Below are 23070 nucleotides of genomic sequence, written 5' to 3'. Positions count from 1 at the left end.
CTAAGCACATTATGCAGATTCAATCTGTTCTTCTAATTTAATGGAGCTTATTATTTGGATTTTTTCTGAATTAGAGGATGAAATACTAGAATTAGGCTTCTTGGTATTTCTTTTTTTTTTTTTTTTTAATATATTTTATTGATTTTGTACAGAGAGGAAGTGAGAGAGATAGAGAGTTAGAAACATCGATGAGAGAGAGTCATCAATCAGCTGCCTCTTGCACACCCCCTACTGGGGATATGCCTGCAACCAAGGCACATGCCCTTGACCGGAATCGAACACGGGTCCCTTCAGTTCCCAAGCCGACGCTCTATCCCAGGGGTCCTCAAACTTTTTAAAGTGGGGGCCAGATCACGGTCCCTCAGAGAGCTGGAGGGCCGGACTATATGAACTACTAATTACTACTGTAACACCTCGGCTGCGCTCACTGCCCAAAAAACCTGGCGGGCTGGATCAGACTCCTCTGCGGGCCGCATGTGGCCCGTGGGCCGTAGTTTGAAGACCCCTGCTTGAGCCAAACCGGTCTCGGCGATATTTCTTAAGGGCTTATAAAAGGCAAGTATTAAACAAGATATGTAAGAAAAAGACAGCCTGGATGTCTGATCAAGAGAATGAGATGCATGTAGTATTTGTTTGTTTTCTTTTTTTCCTTGTGTGATGAGTAACTGCTGTATTTCTGGGCAATTTGTAGGAGTTAGGGAACTTATTTGGCCTTGTCAGATGTTTAGGTTAAGATGGGAAAGGGAAATTTTCCCTTAAACATGAGAAACGAAGTGGGGGAGGTGTTGTGAATAAAGATAACTAGAGTGAAGAGAATAACAAAGGAGAGTGAGGACTGAAGTTGCCATTAGAGAGCTGAGAATCAAGGCTGGCATGGTTTCTGGATGTTAGGTGCTTCAGAGGTCCGACTAGACACACTGACTGTCCTGGGAAGTGCTGAAACCTCCACTGTGGGTATTCAAGGACTTGTGCTTGCACTGGTGAAGTCAGTGACAGAGAAGATGCAGCCCTGTTGCAAGGCTCCTGACATCCCTGCTCCAGTGCTCAGCCTCTCCATGCTCTCCATCACCTACCACAACAGCATCCGCTCTCTAGAGGTAATGCTTCCGGAGGGAGGCTGAATCACATTGGGTTTTCCATAGACTTAGAGCATTTCCCAGTCTTGAGTCATGTAAAACTCATCTGTGAGAAACACAGCACCTTGTGTTCTTTTCTCCTGGCTTGTTCTAAGCATTTTAAACCCTTCATTATAAAATTTAAAGTATATGTAAAACTAGAGGGACTATTCGTGTATTCATTCCCAGCTTCAATAATTAACAGCTTATGACCAACTTATTTCATCTACACTTCCACCAATTGTTCCTGCCCTCTGGCTCTGGGATTATTTTGAAGCAGATACATAATATCCACTGTAAATATTTTGGTGCATAGCTCGGGAAAATAAGGGGCTTTTTAAAGATCATAATCTTGTGTCATGTTGCTGAAGCTCTCAGCTCACCCAAAGGCTGGAAGATGGAAGTGCTGGTAAGTTTCCAGAGGCTTTCAATACCTTTCTCTCAGGGTGTTAGATGGACGTGGGACCCTCTCAGGAGGAGAGTGGGATAGCTTCCTGTTTGTTAGACATCAACTTCCTCTGGAAACTGAAGAGTTTCCTTTTCAGAGGCTGGAGCTCAAAGGAATTTTCCTGTTCTGGAATTTAAATTTTCTCTGCCCACTTACTCAGAACCAATTTTATTTTTCAAGCTGCTCCCTTCTTTGAGGCATACTTTCACATAAGTCAGTTTGCTCTATTGATTTATGTGTTCATTACTTTTATACTAGAATTTAGTAAAAATGTGTATGAAACATTTTTAAATTGATCGTTGCAGTGGTTATGATATAGTGTGGCGGTTATTGAAAGATAACTTATGAGCAGAAACATAAAGTCAATGGTTTAATGAGTATGTGCTGTATATACTGGATATACTTTGGTAGGTGCCAAATAATTAAAACACATGGTCCCTACTCTCAGGCAGCTTAGAATCCAGTTGAGGAGAACTTTAGTGTGAGTGCTCTTAAGTGCTCTTGGTGCTAAGAACACGGCAAGGGACTAATTAATGTGGTTACTCAGGAAAGACTTCTAGTTGGAGATGGTCCTTGGGTCATATATGCATGTATAATAACCTCTGTCTTACCTTCTGTTCTGGGACATGGTAATGATAATTGACAGATCCTTTTCTCTTGCTTCCTGAAGGTTCAGTGTGGTGCAGGGCTTACGTTACTCTGGAGCCCCCCAGATCACATGTACCTGTACCAGCATATCCTGGCCACCCTGCAGTGCCGAGACTTACTGAGAGCCACTCTCTTTCCTGAGACTGTTCCACTCCTTCCACTGGAGACTCCAGGGCCCACTTCTGCGCGAGAATGCCCACCTCCCGAAACATCTCCCTCAAAGCGGCTGCTAAACCTGACACTGGAGGTGAACACAGCCAAGCTGACTGCTTTTGTAGCCGAAGACAAGTTCATTACTCTGGCTGCAGAAAGTGTGTCACTGAGCCGGCATGGAGGTTCATTTCAGGCTTACTGCCCAGAGCTGGCTGCTGGCTTTGATGGCAATAGCATTTTCAACTTCAAGGAGGTGGAGGTGCAGCTGCTACCTGAGCTAGAGGAGATGATCCTCCACCGGAACCCCTTGCCTATGCTGCAGACCCTCCGGAACCGTGTTTGGCTCCTCTCCCTCGGCTCAGTCTCCGTGGAGTTTCCTTATCAGTATGATTTTTCTCAAACTCTGGATGAGGCTGTGGGAGTTCAGAAATGGCTTAAGGGGCTCCATCGAGGAGGAACTCCTGCTCAGGCCTCTCCAAGCCCTGCCCCACTCCCACCTGACCTACTTTTGAAAGTTCAGCACTTCTCATGGGTTTTCCTGGATGACATTTTTGAGGTGAAACTTCGAGATAATTATGAGCTGATGAAGGATGAAAGTAAGGAGAGTGCCAAAAGATTGCAGCTGCTGGATGCCAAAGTGGCTGCCCTTCGCAAACAGCATGGGGAGTTACTACCAGCCCGCAAAATTGAGGAGCTCTATGCCTCTTTGGAACACAAAAACATCGAAATCTACATCCAGCGCTCCCGTCGACTCTATGGCAACACACCCATGCGCCGGGCACTGCTCACTTGGAGCGTGGCAGGGCTAGAGCTGGTGGCTCTGGCAGATGCCTCCTTCCATGGGCCTGAACGTGTGATAGAGCAGGTTCGAGAGCTTGATCCAGGCAGCCCTTTTCCTGCTGAGGGAGTAGATCATGTTATTCAGTGGTGCCGTATGCTCAAGTGCAGTGTCAAGACTTTCCTGGGTAAGTCTTTATTTGCAGAGCCTGGTGTTTGCCCTTGGAGCTCCAAGGAGCTCTTTGAGTGATTACAGAGAAGCTCGGTTATATTGGGAACCGTCGCTGTCTTTGGATGGGTGGAGTGGGATGGGTGTGGGCTCTTCATACCTTTCTTTGTTCCTAAATTTCACCCTGAAACTACTAGGCTAACTTGAACAACTAACTCAGTCATCTTTAGGGTTAGTGTGTCTCTTAGATCTGTCTTATTCCTCTCACCATCTGTTCAGGGTCTCAATGCCCTTTTTCAGCTTTTCTGCCATCTACTGGGTTGTTTTTTTCTCAGTTGAATTTGTAAAATAGGTGGGTAAAAGTAGTGGCAGGGGAGAAAATGCCTGAGTATGCTGACACCGTCCCCTGAATAGCCAGTGTGTATCTTTCTTATAACAGTTCGGATAAGAGACTACCCCCGGTACCTGTTTGAGATCCGTGACTGGCGGCTGATAGGTCGACTTGTGGGCACAGAACAGAGTGGTCAGCCTTGCTCCCGTCGGCGCCAGATCCTGCACTTGGGGCTACCATGGGGTAATGTGGTAGTAGAGAGGAACATGCCCCCACTCAAGTTCTACCACGACTTCCGCTGTGAGTAGAGGAGGGCAGTTGGTTTGGGATCTTCTGGTGGCTGGGGAAGAAGATACTACGCTAAGGCCCTTCTGCAGTGAAGGAAGAGGAGAGGGATGAAGTTGTGTAACAAGCTGTACCCTTTGCCCCTCTACCCCAGCGGAAATCTTCCAGTACACAGTGGTATGGGGCCCATGCTGGGATCCAGCCTGGACACTGATTGGCCAGTCTGTGGACCTCTTGACGAAGCCCTCAGCAGACCCCAGCCCACCCTTGCCATGGTGGGACAAGAGCCGTCTTCTGTTCCATGGGGACTGGCACATGGATGTTGAACAGGCGAACCTGCACCAGCTGGCTACTGAGGTGAGGGTTCAGATGAGTGGTTTTCTTATTAGGATGGTATGATTGGGGCTTGTATAGCATTTGGAGGAAGAGAGAAAGGTACTGATTTGGGAGATGAGGGTGATATTCTTATCCATGTCTCACCCAAGATTTTGGGGGTGGTTATAGGATCCATACAACACAACTGAGAATATGCACTGGGAGTGGAGCCACCTGTCATTTCACTGGAAACCTGGGCAGTTTGTGTTCAAGGGTGACTTGGATGTCAACGTGAGAACAGCCTCTAAGTGAGTGGAGAGATGGTGGGGCTTTAAAGGACTCAGGGTGGAGGGAGTGGGGAAGAGCCAGGGGTCTACAAGTGACTGGGGCACTGAAAATTGGGATTGTTGTGAGGCAGGTATGATGACTGCTGCTTTCTGCACCTGCCTGACCTCTGCATGACACTGGACCTTCAGTGGCTATGCCACGGGAACCCCCATGATCACCATGGCGTCACTCTTCGGGCCCCAGAATTTCTGCCCGAGGTGCCCTTGGGCCAGCTCCATGACTCCTACCGGGCCTTCCGCTCTGAGAACCTCAATCTCTCCATCAAGATGGATCTGACTCGGCACAGCGGGAGTGAGGCTTGGGTCTGGGACAAGGGGGAGGAAGAGCTGGGAGGGTGGGCTTTGACACTGAGGACTTCAGCTCAGTCTTCTGGGAAGGGAATAGGGAAAGGGCAGGGAGGATTAGGGTTAACATCTTTTCGAAGAGGGTTGCTGAAAGCAAAGAAGTTGGATCTTTGAAAAGAGAGGGTGTTGCCTTATCTGGTTTGGCTCAGTGGATAGAGATCGGCCTATAGACTAAAGAGTCCCATGTTCGATTCCAATCAAGGGCACATGCCCAATTGCGGGCTCGATCCCTAGTAGGCACATGGATGTTGAACAGGTGATTATATCTCATCATTGATGTTTCTAGCTCCCTCTCCTCTCTTGCTCTCTGAAATCAATAAAATTAAGAGAGAGTGTTGAGGATATTTAGTGTGAGGCTGAGTGCTGTTTGGGTTTTTAAATCTAGAACTTGAGCTAAGGAAGGATTTCGATTCATCTCTATATTTTAACTGTAGCTAGGAAATGTCTATCCTTTCCTTTGCAGCAATATCCCAGCCCCGAATTCTGCTGTATAGCAGTACTCTGCGCTGGATGCAAAACTTCTGGGCAACTTGGACTAGTGTCACAAGGCCCATCTGTAGGGGAAAGCTCTTCAATAACCTGAAACCCGGCAAGAAGAAACTTGGCCAGCACTACAAGCAGCTTTCCTTTACGGCACTCTTTCCCCAGCTCCAGGTCAGGCTCTGACACCCCTGCTGACATCTTCAGTTCTGTTCCCCTTTCATTGTTTACTTGTTTTTTTTTGTTTGTTTTTTTTCTTTCCTGGTCACTTAGTCATCTCTCCAGTGCCATTCTTCATTCAGTGTTAAGTTCTCTTGTTACCAGGTGCATTATTGGGCCTCATTTGCTCAGCAGCGGGGTGTCCAGATTGAGTGCAGTCAGGGTCATGTCTTCACTCGGGGAACTCAGCGGCTTATACCTCAAGGTAAGGTAAACCCCTTTATTTCTCTTAGCCTATTCCTTGTCCTTTTTGGCTTTCTCAATTCCCTTCCTTTTCTTTCTGTCCCACACTATTCTTCTGTGCTGGTCTGCATGGACTCTGTATGCCTCTTTTCCTCAGCGGGCACAGTGATGCGGCGCCTCATCTCTGACTGGAGTGTGACCCAGATGGTTAGTGACTTAAGTCAAGTGACTGTTCATCTGATGGCCTCGCCCACTGAAGAGAGTGCTGATCACTGCCTTGATCCCTTGGTAACAAAGACCCACCTACTGAGCCTGTCCTCCCTCACCTACCAACGGCATAGCAATCGCACAGCAGAGGAGGTACCGCCTGAAACAGTCTCTTTACTACCTTATTTGTATCAGTACCTGTCTTAGTCTGCTCGGGCTACCATAACAAAATACCATAGACTGAGTGGCTTAAACAGTCCTAATTTATTTCCCACAATTCTGGGAGCTGAGAAGTCTTAAGATCACGGGGCTAGCATGGTCAGCTTCTGGTGAGGGCTCTCCTCCTGGTTTGTAGATGGCTGCCTAGATTTCTCTGTATCTTCACATGACACAAAAAGAGTACAAGCTCTCTGATATTTCAAGCTCTCTGGGCACAAATCCCATCATGAGGGCTTCCCCCTCATGATCTAATCTAAACCTAATTACCTTTTTTTTATTCAATAAGATTGTTTTCTTATTTTTGCATTTGTGGTCCAAGAGAAATGGTGGGGATTTCCATGCTACCCTGAGGTTTTCTTCCTGTTTCTTAGGAGCTCTCTACTCGAGTTGGGGACCCTGCCTTTCATACACACCAGCTGCACTTGGTAGATTTACGGGCTTCCTGGACAACCACTAATCGGGACATTGCCTTTGGTTTATATGATGGCTACAAAAAGGCAGCTGTACTCAAACGAAATCTCTCTACTGAAGCCCTGAAAGGGTTAAAGATTGAGCCCCAGATGCCAGCCAAAAAGCCAAAGCAAAGTGTGGCAACCAGTGCTCCAGCTCCACCTCCTGTCAGCAGTCCAAGCTTTAGCGGACAGCCTGATAAAGGGTCATCAGGAGGTAAGCGAGGACTCCATTGGGTTAAATTTAGAACATGTCAGACTCACGGCCCACGGGGCAGGATGCATGTCTCATTATTTGGCCCATGTTAGCCTTTGAGTTTGACATGCTTTGTAGATTAAATACATTGGCTTGGACAGGAGTTTGAAAGCGCTAAATCATGGCTGGTTCCATCTAGGTGTAGAGATGAAACCATTATTTTTCCATATCAGGCCACCCAAGTCTTAAATAGCATTGATATAGTGCATAAAAGGGTCTGGTCCTATGGCAAGGAGGAAGATCAGGAAGAAATGGTGGGCCAACACAGAATGAATAAGGGAAAGAAGCAAAGAATTAGAGAATTGTTTTGTGTTTTGATGAATTATTTTGTTCAGTCAACAAATATTTATTGAGTATTTAACAGGCACAGAGCACTGTGCTGGGTTCAGTGATAGATATAGAATGAATAACAGTCTACATATGTTCCTTAACAAGTTGTCATACCTGGATGAGCTAAGATTAGTTCATTCATTCACTCAATCACTCATTTATTCATAGATTCTTTTTAGTTTTATTTTAGTTTTATAATACACCAGACATGACCCTAAACCTTAGGGATACAAAGGTGGGAGGAATCTTAGAAACTAGTAGATATAAAGATATGCAAGTTATTATTTCATTATGAAAATGCTTTGTAAGAATGTTCAAGAAGAAAGTATTTAAATCAGCCTAGGGAAGTCAAGAAAACCTTTATGGTGAAGATGATAATAAAGATGGGTCCTTTTAAAATATATATTTATGTATTTTTATTGATTTCAGAAAGGAAGGGAGAGGGAGAGATAGAAATATCAATGATGCCCTAATCAGTTTGGCTCAGTGCATAGAGCATTGGCCTGTGGACTGAGGGATCCTAGGTTCGATTCCGGTCAAGGGTATGTACCTTGGTTGTAGGCACATTCCCTGTAGGGGATGTGCAGGAGGCAGCTGATCCATGTTTCTCTCTCATCGATGTTTCTAACTCTCTCTCTTCCTCTCCATAAAAAATCAATTAAAAAAAAAATATTTTTTTAAAGAAACATCAATGATGAGAGAGAATCTTTGATTGGCTGCCTCCTGCATGCCCCCCCACTGGGGGTTAAGCCAGCAATGACCTGGAATTGAACCATGCCCTCCTGGTTCATAGGTCGACGCTCAATCCTTGAGCCATGCTAGGTGGGCTTACTCATCTTTTAATATCCATCTCAGGTTGAGCATTGACCTATGATCTATGCAGGAGGCAGCCAATCAAAGATTCTCTCTCATCATTGATATTTATATCTCTCCCTCTTCCTTCCTCTCTGAAATCAATAAAAATATATTTTTAAAAAATTAGTAAAGAGTTTTGATAGGTGAAGAAAGAGGAGAGAAGGGCATTTTTAGGGAGAGGGAATAGCAAGTACAGACAGGTGCAAGTTCGTGGTGAGTTTAAGAACAAGATGAAATGCCACAAGAAAGAAAGAATATGGAAGTTGTTCTTGACTGGAGTGAAGGAGGGAATGCACTCAGGGAAGGTTTTATTGAGGAAATAATATTTGAGCTGGATTTTGAAGGCTTAGTATGGTTTGAACATGTGGAATTGGAGAGCGATGGGCATTGAAGACAGAGGGAATATACTGAGTAGGGTGGGGTTGGTAAAGCTTAGTGTGTTCAAAGGAGAGTGAACAGTCTATTTGGTTGGCATAGAGAGTAGCTAAAAGAGAGGAATGAGAAGATGCTGTTAAGGAAAGCTGGAGGTAGATTATCAAAGCCATTTCATGCAAGGCTAAGGAGTTTTGGGTCCTTATTTAGTAGACAATGGTGAACTACTGAAGGCTTTTTAATAAAGATGTGTCATCATTAGATTTTTACTTTTAGGAAGATAAATATGGCAATGGTGCAGAGGAGGACTGGAAAAGAAGGAACTGGAGGTGGAGCGACAAATTAGGAAATTATTGTGGTGTCTCAACCAAAGGCAACAAGGGCCTGAACTAGGTAGAGGCCATGGGAATGAAGATGAGGGGATAGATAGAGAAGAGATTTGGAAACTGTTTGGAAAAAGGAGTTAAACAGGAGGAAAGCAAAAATGGGGCTAAACAGGTTTGGGAAAGTATAGAGTTGTTGATTTAGACATATTGAGTGTTTGGTGCAAGTAGTACATCAAAGTAATGTTTAGCTAACAGCTGGAAATGAGGGTTTAAAAGCTTAGGGCTAGAGATAGACTTGGGAATTATAGGATAGAGCTAAGAGTTCATGCAAAGGAGATAATAATAGTTGCTTACTGTTCGGCAGGTACTCTGCAAGATACATTTCTATGTTCTATTACATTCTCTCAACAACCTTATGAGATAGTTTCTGTTATTTTACAGACAAGGAACTGAGAACACAGGTTAAAGCAAGCTGCTGAGGGTCGCCATCAAGTAACTAGCAGAGATGGGATCTTGAACAGAGGCAGATTAGACTAATTCTGGAGACTGTGCTTTTAACCATAACACTGTCAGACAAACTCATTAGAAGAGAGTAAGAAAGGGATGGGAATATGCCAAGGATAGACCTTAGGAGACCTGGGGAAGGAGAGGCTAGAACACAATAGCACTGATGGCAAGAGAGTGGTTTCACATGGAAAGGAATGGTTGACAAACAGCATTTCAAATAATTTGAAATTAAAAATAAAGGAGCAGCCCTGACCGGTTTGGCTCAGTGGATAGAGCGTCGGCCTGTGGACTCAAGGGTCCCAGGTTCGATTCCGGTCAAGGGCATGTGCCTTGGTTGTGGGCACGTCCCCAGTAGGAGGTGTGCAAGAGGCAGCTGATTGATGATTCTCTCTCATCGATGTCTCTAACTCTCTATCCCTCTCTCTTCCTTTCAGTAAAAAATCAATAAAATATATTTTTTTTAAAAATAAATAAAAACAAAATAAAATAAAATAAAAATAAAGGAGCAATTGCCAAAACCGGTTTGGCTCAGCAGTTAGAGTGTCGGCCTGCAGACTGAAAGTTCCCAGGTTCGATTCCAGTCAAGGGCATGTACCTGGGTTTTGGGCACATCCCCAGTAGGGGGTGTGCAAGAGGCAGCTGATCAGTGCCTCTCTCTCATTGATGTTTCTAACTCTCTATCCCTCTCTCTTCCTCTCTGTAAAAACTCAATAATATATATATATATTTAAAAAATAAAGGAGCAAAATGGGGGGCAGTGGAGATCCTAATCTAGAGGTGGATATGCCTAAGAGAAAAAAATACTACCACTCTACATAGTTTCTCTTGGGAATCTGTTATTTTTATTAAAAGCTAGGGGGAAACGAAATGACAACCCTGTTTACCCTCAGGAGCCAAGGGGTGGAATTGCAGATTAAGGAGAATATGTCCTAGCCCTTGCCTAGCTAGAGAAATTGAAGGAAGATCAGTTTGGATGTTATCCCTTTGAAACTGACTTTTCCCGCTTCCTATTTCTCTCCAGGTGCCTACATGTTGCAGAAGCTGATTGAAGAGACAGATAGGTTTGTAGTGTTCACAGAAGATGACTCAGGTGTGAGTGACCAGTTGTGTGGCATTGCTGCCTGCCAGACGGATGATATATATAACCGAAACTGCCTAATTGAGCTGGTCAACTGCCAGGTATCATCTTTTTACCAGAGCACTTGGACACGGGTTAGGTCCATGGTCGGCAAACTGCGGCTTGAGAGCCACATGTGGCTCTTTGGCCCCTTGTGTGTGGCTCTTCCACAGAATACCACAACCGAGGCGAGTCTGTTTTGAAGAAGTGGCGTTAGAAGAAGTTTAAGTTTAAAAAATTTGGCTCTCAAAAGAAATTTCAATTCTTGTACTGTTGGTATTTGGCTCTGTTGGCTAATGAGTTTGCCGACCACTGGGTTAGGTCATAATCATGTGTTTACCTTCCCCTAAGAATGGGTAAATAGAACTCCAAAAAATTATTCCTTCCAGTAGGTATCAGGGATAACCACTCACTACGATATCTAAAAGCCAGTAGAGTTCACTCAGTAGGCCAGAATTAGACCCAGCTACAGTTATTGGCACAATTCTCTAACTAATCTCATCTTTCTTGGTGGCTCTGGTGCTATGACTCTGCTTCTGTCTCTGGTATAGATGGTTCTTCGTGGAGCAGAGACAGAAGGTTGTGTCATTGTGTCTGCTGCTAAAGCCCAGCTGCTGCAGTGTCAACATCATCCAGCTTGGTATGGTGATACATTGAAGCAAAAGACATCCTGGACTTGCCTGCTGGATGGCATGCAGTACTTTGCCACCACGGAAAGCAGCCCCACTGAGCAGGATGGCCGACAGCTCTGGTTGGAGGTTAGTCAGCCGGGCTGGGAAGGCCCATTACATCCCTTTTTCCATTATTGGTCCCTTCCAGCAGAATAATTACAAGAATCTTGACAGTACATATTGCTACCATGTTAGTAGAAGAATGGTAATACCTTAATGTAGGAACTGTAGCTCTGGTCTGTATCTGTGAATACACAGATTTTTTATTTTTAAAAAATCTCATGCTGTTCTTTGCATTGCAAGAGAAATTCTCATTGCCCAGCACTAGAATAAAATGGGTTGGAACTTCTTTTACTTTTGAAAAGTTTATTGACCCCATTAATAATATCACTCTAATCAGGCAGCTTGAAAACAGGCAGTAAGTCAGAATTTTATTTTTTTTAGAAGTAGGAATTTTTTTAGAGAGAAAGGGAGAGGAAGAGAGAGAGAGAAATATCACTGATGAGAATCACCGATAGGCTGCCTCCTGCACGCCCCCTACTTGGGACTGAGCCCACAACCCAGGCATGTTCCCTTTACCGGATTCAAACCCAAGACCCTTCACTCCTCAGGCCGATGCTCTTTCACTGAGCCAAACTAGCTAGAGTGTAAGTCAGAATTTTAGATAAGCTTTATGTCTTTTCTCTGATCACTTTATTTACACACACACACACACACACACACACACACACTCACTCACACTCTAGAGGCCGGTACATGGGTTTGTACACTGGTGGAGTCCCTTGGCCTGGCCTGTTGCTCTATGAAATCCCTTGAGGCATCCCGGATTGCAAGAGGGCGCAGGCCAGGCCGAGGGACCCCACCGGTGCACAATTGGGCCAGGGAGGGACCGTGGGCTGACGTTCTATCCACTGAACCATACTGGTTAGGGCTCTGATCACTCTTAATGAAGATGATTGAGGGGTTCTTTAAGTAAGGCAATAAGTTTGATTAGAAAGACTGATTGTCTAGGAGTCAGATTATGAGAGTTCTAATGCCAGCTTTGCCATGATAATAGCCTTGAGTAAGTCACCTTTATTTGAAAAATGGAATTCTAATATTTCATCTTAACAAGATTGTTGAAAGGATTAAATGAGAAAGTATTTTGAAAAATAAAAAGCTTTATTCAGTGGAAAATAGTCTTTTTTTAGTCAGTATGTCTGGGGAAGTATGTGTAAGATAATCTTTTTGTTAGATGGTGAGATTGTGAGCAGTGGCTGTAAATTTTCTTCTTAGCTTCTTGGTAAAATTTGTACTATAATTTCTAGGATATAATATTATTCGGAAATCTAAGGGTTATGAGATGTACCTAGTCAGTATTCTGCATTGTCATTACTTATTTAACGGGGTTAAGGGTTCACGTTGTGCTGGGTGTGGTACACCCAGTGAGTTACTAGATCTAGCTCTGTCTGATAAGGACCAATGTGATAACATCTTTTGGTATTCTATTCATTGGGGTTAAAGCTTATCCCTTCTTTCTCCTTGGCTACTGCTTCTTCCTCCAGTGACCTTAGGGCTCAATCCAGGAAACATCTAGTGTAATTATTATAAAAAGTAGTAAGCATTTCATCAGATGTCAAGCCAAGTAGTTAGGTTATTGATAATATGAGAGGACATGCCAATATATTACCGCTGTAGTTCAGGCAAGCAGTGCTCTTTACCAGTAGTCTCAGAAGGTAGGCACAGAAGATGTTATCTATTCACACAGCATGAGCTATGCAAGCTCTACCAACCTGGCATTTTCTGAGCCTCTGCTGCTTTTAGGTATGCCTTCTTTTGCAAGTGAACCCTTCTTTTCCCCCTCAGGATGTGATAATATTAGATTGGCATGTCCTTGGCTTAGATGAAAGAACCTTTGATCTTGCTTTTACTATATAATTTTTGTGTGACTTGACAGATCTGCTTATGGTTTATATCACTCATTCTCTTATTCAATTTGACTTCAGCTAGGCAGTCAAAATAATTCAGTCCCTTTCCCCGATGACAATAGTGTCTGTGTGATTTGTCAGAAGACAGAAAACAGCAGGAACACAAAAACATGAATACCACTGAAACTGGTTTGGCTCAGTGGATAGAGCGTCAGCCTGCAGACTGAAAGGTCCCAGGTTCGATTCCAGTTAAGGGCATGTACATTGGTTGCGCGCACATCCCCGGTGGGATGTGTGCAGGAGGCAGCTGATTGATGTTTCTCTCTCATTGATGTTTCTATCCCTCTCTCTTCCTCTCTGTAAAAAAAATAAATAAAATATATTTTAAAACAAAACAACAACAAAAAAACACATGAATACCAAAGTGGGTGGGAAATTTAGTCTTTGATGAAAATTTTACTCATGATATGATTTGATTTTCCCTCCAACTTTTTAATTTGTGATAAAACACATTAACATAAAATTTACCCTCTTAACCATTTTTAAGTGTACAGTTCAGTGGTATTAAATACATTCATAATGTTATGGGGCCACCCGCAAGAGACGACCACCAGAGACAGAGATCAAAATTTATGAGCCTTTAATAAACTGGCCAGTGACTGCAGTTGCAGCACTCTACCGCAGTAAAGGCCAAACTGCAGTGCAGATTACAGGTGTTACAGCAAATTTATACTAAAAAACCACAAGAGGGAGTTAGGACATTTACAATGACAACCCAAAGGTTACAAAAGTTATTTCAGCTGTTTCCAAGAAACTTGGGGCATAGGCGCAACGCCTGGGCACACTTGGCCAGAGCTTGAACCTCTAACTCCCTCTAAACTCCAACCAACCCATTGTTCAGTGATCGACTCTACCTCCCTCTGTCCTAGGACATCCTGCTCCCTGCAACAGAGGAGCTGTATGATGTTTGCAGCCCAGAAAAATGTTATACAACCATTACCACAATCCAACTTTTTTTTTTAATATATTTTATTGATTTTTTTTATACAGAGAGGAAGGGAGAGGGACAGAGAGCTAGAAACATCAATGAGAAAAAAACATCAATCAGCTGCCTCCTGCACACTCCCCAGTGGGCATGTGCCCACAACCAAGGCACATGCCCTTGACCGGAATTGAACCTGGGACCTCTAAGTCCACACAGGCTGATGCTCTATCCACTGAGCTAAACCGGTTAGGGCTACAAACCATCTTCATAACTCTGTCTTTTTTTTTTTTTTTTATATGCTTATTTTTTAAAATTAAATTATCTGTGTACATATCTTACCATTGCATAACTCTGTCTTATAAACTCAGTACCTATTGCCTGGCTGGAATGGCTCATTTGGTTGAGCACTGACCGTGCACCAAAAGGTTGCCCTTTGATTCACTCTCCCGACACATACCTGGGTTTCGGATTCGATCCCTGATTAGGACTTATATGGGAGGAATCAATCAATGTTTCTCTCTTACATCGATGTTTCTCCCCACCCCGCTTTCTCTCTCTAAGCATGTCCTCAGGTGAGGATTAAAAACAACAAAAAACTATACGTGTTAATAACTCCTCACCTTCCCTTTTCCTGAGACCTTGGCAACCACCGTTCTACTTTCTGTCTCTGATTTTAACTACTCTTTCCCCCCCTTATTTTTGAAAGTATTGCATATGTCCCCTCCCCTCCCCATTGACCTTTGATTTTAACTACTCTTAAGTGCCTCATGTAAGTGGAGTCAAACAGTATTTTTGTGACTGGTTTATTTCACTTAGTATATTGTTCTCAAGGTTCACCCATGTTATAGCATGTCAGAATTTCCTTTTTAAGGATGAATGTTGTTCCATTGTATGTAAATACAATATATTGCTTATTTATTCATCCACTGATAGACACTTGGGTTGCTTCCATCTTTTAGCTATTGTGAATAATGCTGCTATGGACATGGGTGTACAAATATACCTTCAAGCCGAGCATCAGCCTGAACACCGAAGGGTTTTGGGTTTGATTCCTAGTCAAGCAAGGGCATGTACCTGGCATGCAGGTTCAATCCCTGGCCCTAGTTGGGTGCATACGGGAGGCAGCCAATCGATGTTTCTTTCCCCCGCCCCCTTCCACTCCTGAAAATCAATGGAAAAAGTATCTTTGAGGATTAACCCCCAGGGTCCCGGGAGAGGTGGCAGCGGGGAGGCCAGTACTTGTGTCATGGGAGTGGTACAGGTCGCCCCAGCACTGGATGCTCCTGTGGGGGGCTCCGATGCGGAGTCAGCGCCCTTAGTCAGATTTCTAAGACCAGTGCCGCTCCAGTTCTCCCTCCTGGTGCCCTTCAGATCAACCATGGAGGCAGAGTTCGCCTGCCATTTGCTGGCCCCGGATGCCCGAACTCACCCTGCAGTAGCTCACCAGGAGGTCACCGTGTCTGGCAGTCTTCTTACTATCTGCCTGACTGCTGAAGACACTGACCAACTGCGGCTTTCCATCTCCTCCTGTCTCCAGCAGCTTTTGCTGGTGATCCGGACCATGCGGCGCATTTTACTCCCATTTCTTTTTGCTAACCCCAATAGAGTAAGCAGGGGCTAAGACTTAGAGTCCCTATGGGTGCCTGCTTCCCCGAGGCATGGAACCTACAGGAGCTGCCACAGCATCATGGGGGCCCAAGTGTTTACTTGTGCTAGCTCTTTGGGTCTCTCATTTCTATTGTTTCCCCGTAGCTACAGGAGGGGGTTCTAAATTTGTTTGTAACAGCAGAAAATAAAAATGAACTGTTACTCTTCAAAAAAAAGAAAAAAGAAAAAGAAAGGTGCATGTCTCTCTGTCTTCAGGTGAAGAATATCGAGGAGCACCGGGAACGTAGTCTGGACTCTGTGCAAGAGCTGATGGAGAGCGGGCAGGCAGTGGGAGGCATGGTTACCACCACCACAGGTCAGCTCTCCTCTCTTCCCCATCATATGATTATGTGGTTAGGAGTAGATATGCATTCCATAGGGTACTGATTTCCTTACCCACTCCTAATACTGTAGTAAGACCATTTTGTGTTAGGCTAGATTGAAAGCAAGTATATGGAGTTCCCTAGACATCACACATAGCTAGCAATACCTCTGTTGAGAATGTCTTTCTCTTTTCTCTTTTCCACCTCTTCCCAGATTGGAACCAACCAGCTGAGGCACAACAAGCCCAGCAAGTCCAACGGATCATTTCACGCTGCAACTGTCGAATGTACTATATTAGTTACAGCCATGATATTGATCCTGAACTGGCAACTCAGATTAAGCCACCTGAGGTTCATGAGAAACAGGAAAAGGAAGATCTCCTAAAGAAGCATGAAGGTAGGTATTCAGGGCTTGAAATGCTTTTAGGAGGGTACTAAGGAACTTATGAAAACAGTTATTTGAGGTTTTGAGGCAATGTGTTATTAAAAGTCTTACTCTGTACTGGACATTAACATTTCACTTTGGGCCGAAACCGGTTTGGCTCAGTGGTAGAGCATCCGTCTGCGGACTGAAGGGTCCCAGGTTCGATTCCGGTCAGGGGCATGTACGTTGGTTGCGGGCACATCCCCGGTAGGGGGTGTGCAAGAGGCAGCTGGTTGATGATTCTCTCTCATCGACGTTTCTAGCTCTCTATCTCTCTCCCTTCCTCTCTGTAAAAAATCAATAAAATATATTTTAAAAATTTAAAAAACAAAACAAAACAAAAAAACCACATTTCACTTTGGTTTACATTTTGTAAATTCTTCTATGAGAGAATAACATGTATTCTTGGAGGGAACTGGGAAGAATGAGTATTTTTTTATTTTGAAATAAGCAAAGATGTTTCTACCCATGAGCATTTCTCACCAAGCCCTTCTATGGGGTTAATAGAAGTGGTTCCAAATGGTTTAGGACATGGGTATATATTTAAGGAGAAACTTGAGCCTCTTATTTAGCTGCTAACAATTACTTAGGGGCTGTGGATACCTTCACCCTCATCCATCATGAGCTGGAAATCTCCACCAATCCAGCTCAGTATGCCATGATCCTGGATATTGTCAACAACCTGCTGCTCCATGTAGAACCCAAACGGAAGGTAAGCATGGGCCCTTGTAGAATGCCAGTTATCTTCACAGGAACACTCGGACCTTGTGCTTTATTTAGATTCCATTAAGAAAAGCCATGAACACCCTAGCCGGTTTGGCTCAGTGGATGGAGCGTCGGCCTGTGAACAGAAGGGTCCCAATTTCGATTCTGGTCAAGGGCACCTGCCAGGGTTGCAGGCTTGATCCCCAGTAGGGAATGTGCAGGAGGCAGCCAATCAATGATTCTATCATTGATGTTTCTCTCCTGTCCTCTCCCAAATTAATAAAGACATATAAAAAAGAAGAAAAAGAAAAGCAAAGCCATGTTTCAGACTGAAAAAGGGCCTTGTGTTTGGTACATCATCTGTTAGTCAATAGCAGCAGTTGAAGTTTCACTAATCTAGGAAAGGTCTGAGTGCCCCTGAGACTCATGTGGAGCTTGTTTACTTGTCTTTCTTGGTTAGTTCTCTATTCAGTCATTTAAATACCTCTAAGAACAGTAACTGCTCCCCACTCCCACCATCCCTACCCTGTGGGATTGGCTTATTGTGAAACATACATTACCAAATCTTCTGCATTGGCCTACCCCTTACTCTTGCTACTAATAATGGTAATAGGTAAAGGGGAGCTTTCCAGAGGAGATTCTCATTTATTTTCATTTCTCTATTTCAATTTACTTCAAGACTTGTCTGTCAGAAAATCTTGTTCATTTCCTTTCTTTTCCTTTAGGAGCATAGTGAGAAGAAACAGCGGGTCAGGTTCCAGCTCGAGATTTCTAGCAATCCTGAGGAGCAGCGCAGCAGCATATTACATTTGCAGGAGGCCGTGCGGCAGCACGTGGCCCAGATACGGCAGTTGGAAAAGCAGATATATTCTATCATGAAGGTAATCACCGGGCAGTCTGAGGACAGGGCGGCCTCCTAAGATGAGGGAGATCTCTCAGTTTCTCCTGTCCTGGCTCCCTAGTCTTTGCAGGATGACAGCAAGAATGAGAACCTTCTTGACCTGAACCAAAAGCTTCAGTTGCAGCTCAACCAGGAGAAGGCCAATTTGCAGCTTGAAAGTGAAGAGCTTAATATCCTCATCAGGTGAAACAGCATACTTTTCTGCCTTTTTCCACTTCCCCAGCTGGAATCGATTTCTCTTTGCCCATATTCTGATGATAGTCTTCACATCTAGTGAGTATTATCAGAGGCTGATGTAGTAGATTCAGGCATCTCTTCCTGATGAGTCTTACTGCACTTCGTCAAGAGGTTGAGAACAAGAGAACCCTTCCTTTGGATCATCAATAGAGTACCTACTGGAAAAGGAGAAAAAGGATAGTTGGGAAAGATCACTTTTGTGGTCTTAATACTGTGCGGCTGAGCTGAAAATAAAATGTCTTTAAGTGATTAGAAAGGAACACAATTATAGATAGAATCATATGGGTCATTAATGCAAAGAGATTACTTTTTCAAGAAGCTGTAGAATTGCTGAAACTGGTTTGGTTCAGTGGATAGAGCATCAGCTTGCAGACTGAAAGGCCCCAGGTTCGATTCTGGTCAAGGGCGTGTACCTTGGTTGTGGGCACATCCCCAGTAGTGGGTGTGCAGGAGGCAGCTGATCGATGTTTCTCTCTTATCCATGTTTCTAACTTGAGGAGAAACTTGAGCCTCTTATTTATCTCTTTCCCTTCCTCTCTGTGGGAAATCAATAAAATATATTTTTTTTTTTAAAAAGAAAGAAGAATCTGTAGAACTGAAAGATGGATTTGCATTCCTATGGCAGGATGTGAGAAGTGATACTTTGGAGAAAAAAAAAAGTAGAGGATAGCTGTTCCAGAATAGATTATCTCATGCGAATAGATTATCTCGTGCATCATTCCATCCCACCCCCAACCCAAATGCTATTGCCTGTATTGGTTTTGATCCTCCTGTCCATTTATAGGTGTTTTAAGGATTTCCAGTTGCAGCAGGCCAACAAGATGGAGCTGCGAAAGCAGCAGGAAGATGTGAGTGTGGTCCGTCGCACTGAGTTCTACTTTGCTCAGGCACGTTGGCGCCTGACAGAGGAAGATGGACAGCTAGGAATTGCTGAACTGGAACTGCAGCGGTTTCTCTATAGCAAGGTATTGGGTCTATACAATCATACTAAGGCAGCTGTATTGAGAGACACTGACCTATCTTAGGAGTCTAACTCACAAAAAGAGAAACAAAAAGGAGCTAGTTTTTATATAACTACTAGAGGCCTGAGTGTGGGGGTCCCTGAGCCCAGCCTGCATCCTCTCACAGCCCAGAACCCCTTGCCTAAGCCCTCACCTAAGCCAGCACTTGGACATCCCTCAGGGGTCCTTAGCGCTGCTGGGGAGGCAGGAGAGGCTTCTGCAACTGCTGCTGTACTCGCCAGCCGAGAGCCTGGCTTCTTCTGGCAGAGTGGTGCTCCCCCTGTGGGAGTGCACTGACATGACCACCATGGGCAGCTCCTGCACTGAGTGTCTGCCCCCTGGTGGTCAGTGCGTGTTGTTCCACCATTTGGTCAATTTGCATATTAGGATTAATATGATGTTATTAAAGGTTACTAATGAAACATGAGCAGAGTTCCCCTTAGATACATGCAATTATAGATGAGAGTGGTCAAATGTTTCCCTCAGTGAATAAGATTATCCCTAGAAATGTGGCCCAGAGGGAGGTATTCTAAATACTGCTTGAAAGAGAACCTTAATTCTATACTGGCATTCAGCTTCCTGCAATTACCCATGGCATAGAGGAGAGGACATTGTTCATTTGTCCCCGACCCTGCCCCTTTCCAGGATGTTTGGGAATGAATGAGACTATTTTTGAATGTCATAGTGACTGGGAAATACTACTGGCATTTAGTGCCCTGGCCAGTAGGTCCCATGAAAAACAGGATTATTTGAGTTCAAAAGAGATATTAAAGGTTGCGATTAGGCATATGGAGAACCTGAAAACAAAAACGTTATGTAGCAATTCTCTAGCAAGCTCCTGAGAAAAGGCTTATTATAGTGGATTGGGGGGATACCCTTTCTTTATAGGTGAATAAATCTGATGATACAGCAGAACATCTTCTGGAGTTGGGCTGGTTCACTATGAACAACCTCCTTCCCAATGCTGTCTACAAGGCAAGTCTTATTTCCCCATTCCTAGCCCATTCACATACTTTCTAACACGGGCCTTTTGTAATGGCCCTTCCACATAAACCCACTATGGAAACAGTGTGGTGATCTGAAATGGTAAAAGTTTGCTTATCTTAGCAAGACTATTGCTTCTCCTTTTAGTCCGCAGAGGATTTGTGGGCTGATTTGTCATTCTATCCTACAGGTAGTCCTGAGGCCCCAGAGCTCCTGCCAGTCTGGGCGACAGCTAGCTCTCCGTCTGTTCAGCAAAGTCCGGCCCCCTGTTGGGGGTATATCTGTTAAGGAGCACTTTGAGGTTAGTAGATAGTCCTTTGGAGATCCAGGAATAAAGGGCAGTCAAAAGCTACCTGTGCATTGTATTATGCTGTTAGGGGTAGGTAAACTGAGGGATGATGTCTGAACTTAATTGCTTCTTCAGCCTTTTTCCTCTTTAGGTAAATGTGGTGCCTCTCACCATCCAGCTGACACACCAGTTCTTCCATAGAATAATGGGCTTTTTCTTTCCTGGTCGAAATGTGGAAGATGATGAGGTTGGTGATGAGGAAGATAAGTCCAAACTGGTGACTACTGGTGAGAACTTTTACGGTGGTACTCCAGAAGACTGGGGTAGCATAGCAGCCTCAGAGAGAGCTGAAGCTCCAGAAAGAAGGCAACAGCTGATGTGCTTGTTTTTTCATAGGAATACCAGTGGTGAAGCCTCGGCAGCTGATTGCAACAGATGATGCAGCAGCACTGGGCCCTGGGAAGGGTGTGGCACAGGGCTTGAATCGGAGTTCTGGGGTCAGAAGGTCATTTCGCAAAGCCCCAGAGGTATTGGCCATGCCCCTGATGATAGAAAAATGGAAGTCCTAGGATTTCCATTAAGCTTGGCTGGGGATTTCTTCTGTTGCCTTTGAATTTACTCCAGGGATGGAAGGAGAGGGAGATATTTGGGGGTCCTAAATTTCTTCAGATGGTTTCAGGGGCTCACACTCCTTTCTTGCCTTTCCTAGCACCCTGTGGATGATATTGACAAGATGAAAGAACGAGCTGCCATGAACAATTCCTTCATCTATATAAAGATTCCACAGGTTCCACTGTGTGTCAGCTACAAGGTCTGCTCCTCTCCAGCACTTTCTAGAACAGGGTGGGAAGGGAACCAGATAAGATCATCATTAAAGACAGGGAGATAGTCTGGCTTATGAAGTTGGGCCATTGGTGATGAATCTGTGTTGACTGCTTCCATTGTCAGCCTGAGATAAGGGGGAATCAATAGTTTGATGCTATATGGGAAGGTATTAGACTTGGATTCAAGTATTGGCTTGGACTAAAAGTGGCATATGATGTTTTCCCTTCCTCTTTCTCTTCCCTCCCCATTCTTGCAGGGTGAGAAGAACAGTGTGGACTGGGGTGACCTTAACCTGGTGCTGCCCTGTCTGGAGTACCACAACAACACATGGACATGGCTAGACTTTGCCATGGCCGTCAAAAGGGACAGCCGCAAAGCCCTGGTTGCCCAGGTATCCCGGCAGAATTCATGGCTGTTTGGTTAGCAGGATCTGGAAAGCAGATCCTTTGCTCAGGAGCATTTCATTGTAGTGTTTTTTTGTTTGTTTTTTGTTTTGTTTTTTTTGTAGTGTGTATTAACAAGCAGCCTTGGGATGGGACAGGTGGATAAAGTGAACAACTTTTATCCCTGCTCTCTCCATGACTTTGTTCAGAAGATTAAATTGAATGTTTATGGTTTCATATGTTAACTATTGACTTTTTAGGAAACTGAGAGCTGACACAAACTCAGGTTTAGAATGGCTCTAATTAGACTAAGCTTCTTGAAAGCAGAGATCATTTTAGGATTTGAAGGACTCCATCCATTGTGCATGTGTGTAAATTTAATAAATCTTGATTGATTGATTTACTATGACTTATTTTGTCTGTCCCACTAATATTTACCTTCCCTTTTACTCCTCTCTGACCTATCAGGTAATCAAAGAGAAGCTAAGGCTGAAGCCTGCAACAGGGTCAGAGGTCCGGGGAAAGCTAGAAAATAAATCAGACCTCAACATGCAACAGCAGGAAGAAGAGGAGAAAGCGCGGCTCCTCATCGGTTTAAGTGTGGGCAACAAGAACACTGGCAAGAAGTCCATTTTTGGCAGGCGCAAGTGACCCGGCAATTCAAGAATGGCTGCACTACAGGATCTGACTCTGACTCAGGACCCAGGGACTTGTGGGGTGGGAGGCACTTCCCTTTATCCACCAGGACTTGTTGGGGTAGGAGCCCACAGGGTACTGCAGAGAAAGTCACTGCTTTTTAGCAGCTCTCCTGTTCTCTGCAGAGTATGGTGGGTAATAATGCTGAGTACTACCTCACACTGATCAGCTGGCCGAGGGCCAGAGAGGCGTCAAGAGAGCAAGACCCAGGGAATGGCCCCAGGACTAGGATCTGGTTCCTTTGGGGTCAGCTGACGGGGTGGGGGACAGTTCTGATCAAGTGTGATAAATTTTTATAAATAGACATATATAAATATATATATATATATATATATATATATTTCTCTAAATGTAACTGCTCTTCCCCTGTGCCAGAAAGTTGGGGGGGCGGTGGGGGGTGGGCGCCAGAGGGCTGATCTGTCCCTCATTCCACTGCCTTGTATGAAAGAGGTATTAGTGTTATGGGGGGAATCAGCCCCTCCCCCAATTTATGCCAAGGTCACTTGGGGAAATGACAACAGAAGCCAGGGCTGGCCATAGGTCCCCCTGGGGTATGCTCTGGAGAATGGTAAGAAAATGATTTAAAGAGAAAAAAAATATATTTTAAATTTGATGCTGTTTTTTTTCTGTGTTTTTGTT

At 44.3% G+C, this 23070-nt stretch overlaps 1 protein-coding gene across 4 annotated transcripts in view; it reads left to right on the top strand.

Annotated features, from left to right (window-relative positions):
* The window catches only part of BLTP2 (bridge-like lipid transfer protein family member 2), a 29696-nt gene extending 6652 nt beyond the window's left edge, over positions 1-23044 (top strand). The window contains exons 15-39 of one of the 4 annotated variants that reach the window (XM_084862824.1): positions 892-1097; positions 2234-3329; positions 3750-3941; positions 4081-4283; positions 4431-4549; positions 4660-4880; positions 5397-5587; positions 5738-5837; positions 5973-6175; positions 6613-6907; positions 10358-10515; positions 11005-11211; positions 15880-15979; positions 16201-16383; positions 17001-17122; positions 17841-17996; positions 18078-18199; positions 19038-19218; positions 20143-20229; positions 20429-20539; positions 20679-20814; positions 20924-21054; positions 21237-21338; positions 21609-21743; positions 22204-23044. In XM_084862824.1, the coding sequence (XP_084718950.1) occupies positions 892-1097; positions 2234-3329; positions 3750-3941; positions 4081-4283; positions 4431-4549; positions 4660-4880; positions 5397-5587; positions 5738-5837; positions 5973-6175; positions 6613-6907; positions 10358-10515; positions 11005-11211; positions 15880-15979; positions 16201-16383; positions 17001-17122; positions 17841-17996; positions 18078-18199; positions 19038-19218; positions 20143-20229; positions 20429-20539; positions 20679-20814; positions 20924-21054; positions 21237-21338; positions 21609-21743; positions 22204-22386 (4940 nt within the window). In that variant the 3' untranslated portion in view covers positions 22387-23044. Of the gene's footprint in view, positions 1-891; positions 1098-2233; positions 3330-3749; positions 3942-4080; positions 4284-4430; positions 4550-4659; positions 4881-5396; positions 5588-5737; positions 5838-5972; positions 6176-6612; positions 6908-10357; positions 10516-11004; positions 11212-15879; positions 15980-16200; positions 16384-17000; positions 17123-17840; positions 17997-18077; positions 18200-19037; positions 19219-20142; positions 20234-20428; positions 20540-20662; positions 20815-20923; positions 21055-21236; positions 21339-21608; positions 21744-22203 lie in introns of those variants that run through there. The other 3 variants (XM_084862825.1, XR_014793060.1, XR_014793061.1) reach the window with 3 other exon arrangements.
* The last annotated feature ends 26 nt before the right edge of the window (positions 23045-23070 follow it).

Source organism: Pipistrellus hanaki, assembly GCF_964339955.1.
Source record: "Pipistrellus hanaki genome assembly, chromosome: 16".
NCBI lineage: Eukaryota > Metazoa > Chordata > Mammalia > Chiroptera > Vespertilionidae > Pipistrellus > Pipistrellus hanaki.
The sequence above is the reverse complement of the archived record's forward strand: the minus strand, read 5'-3'. Positions and strand labels throughout refer to the sequence as shown.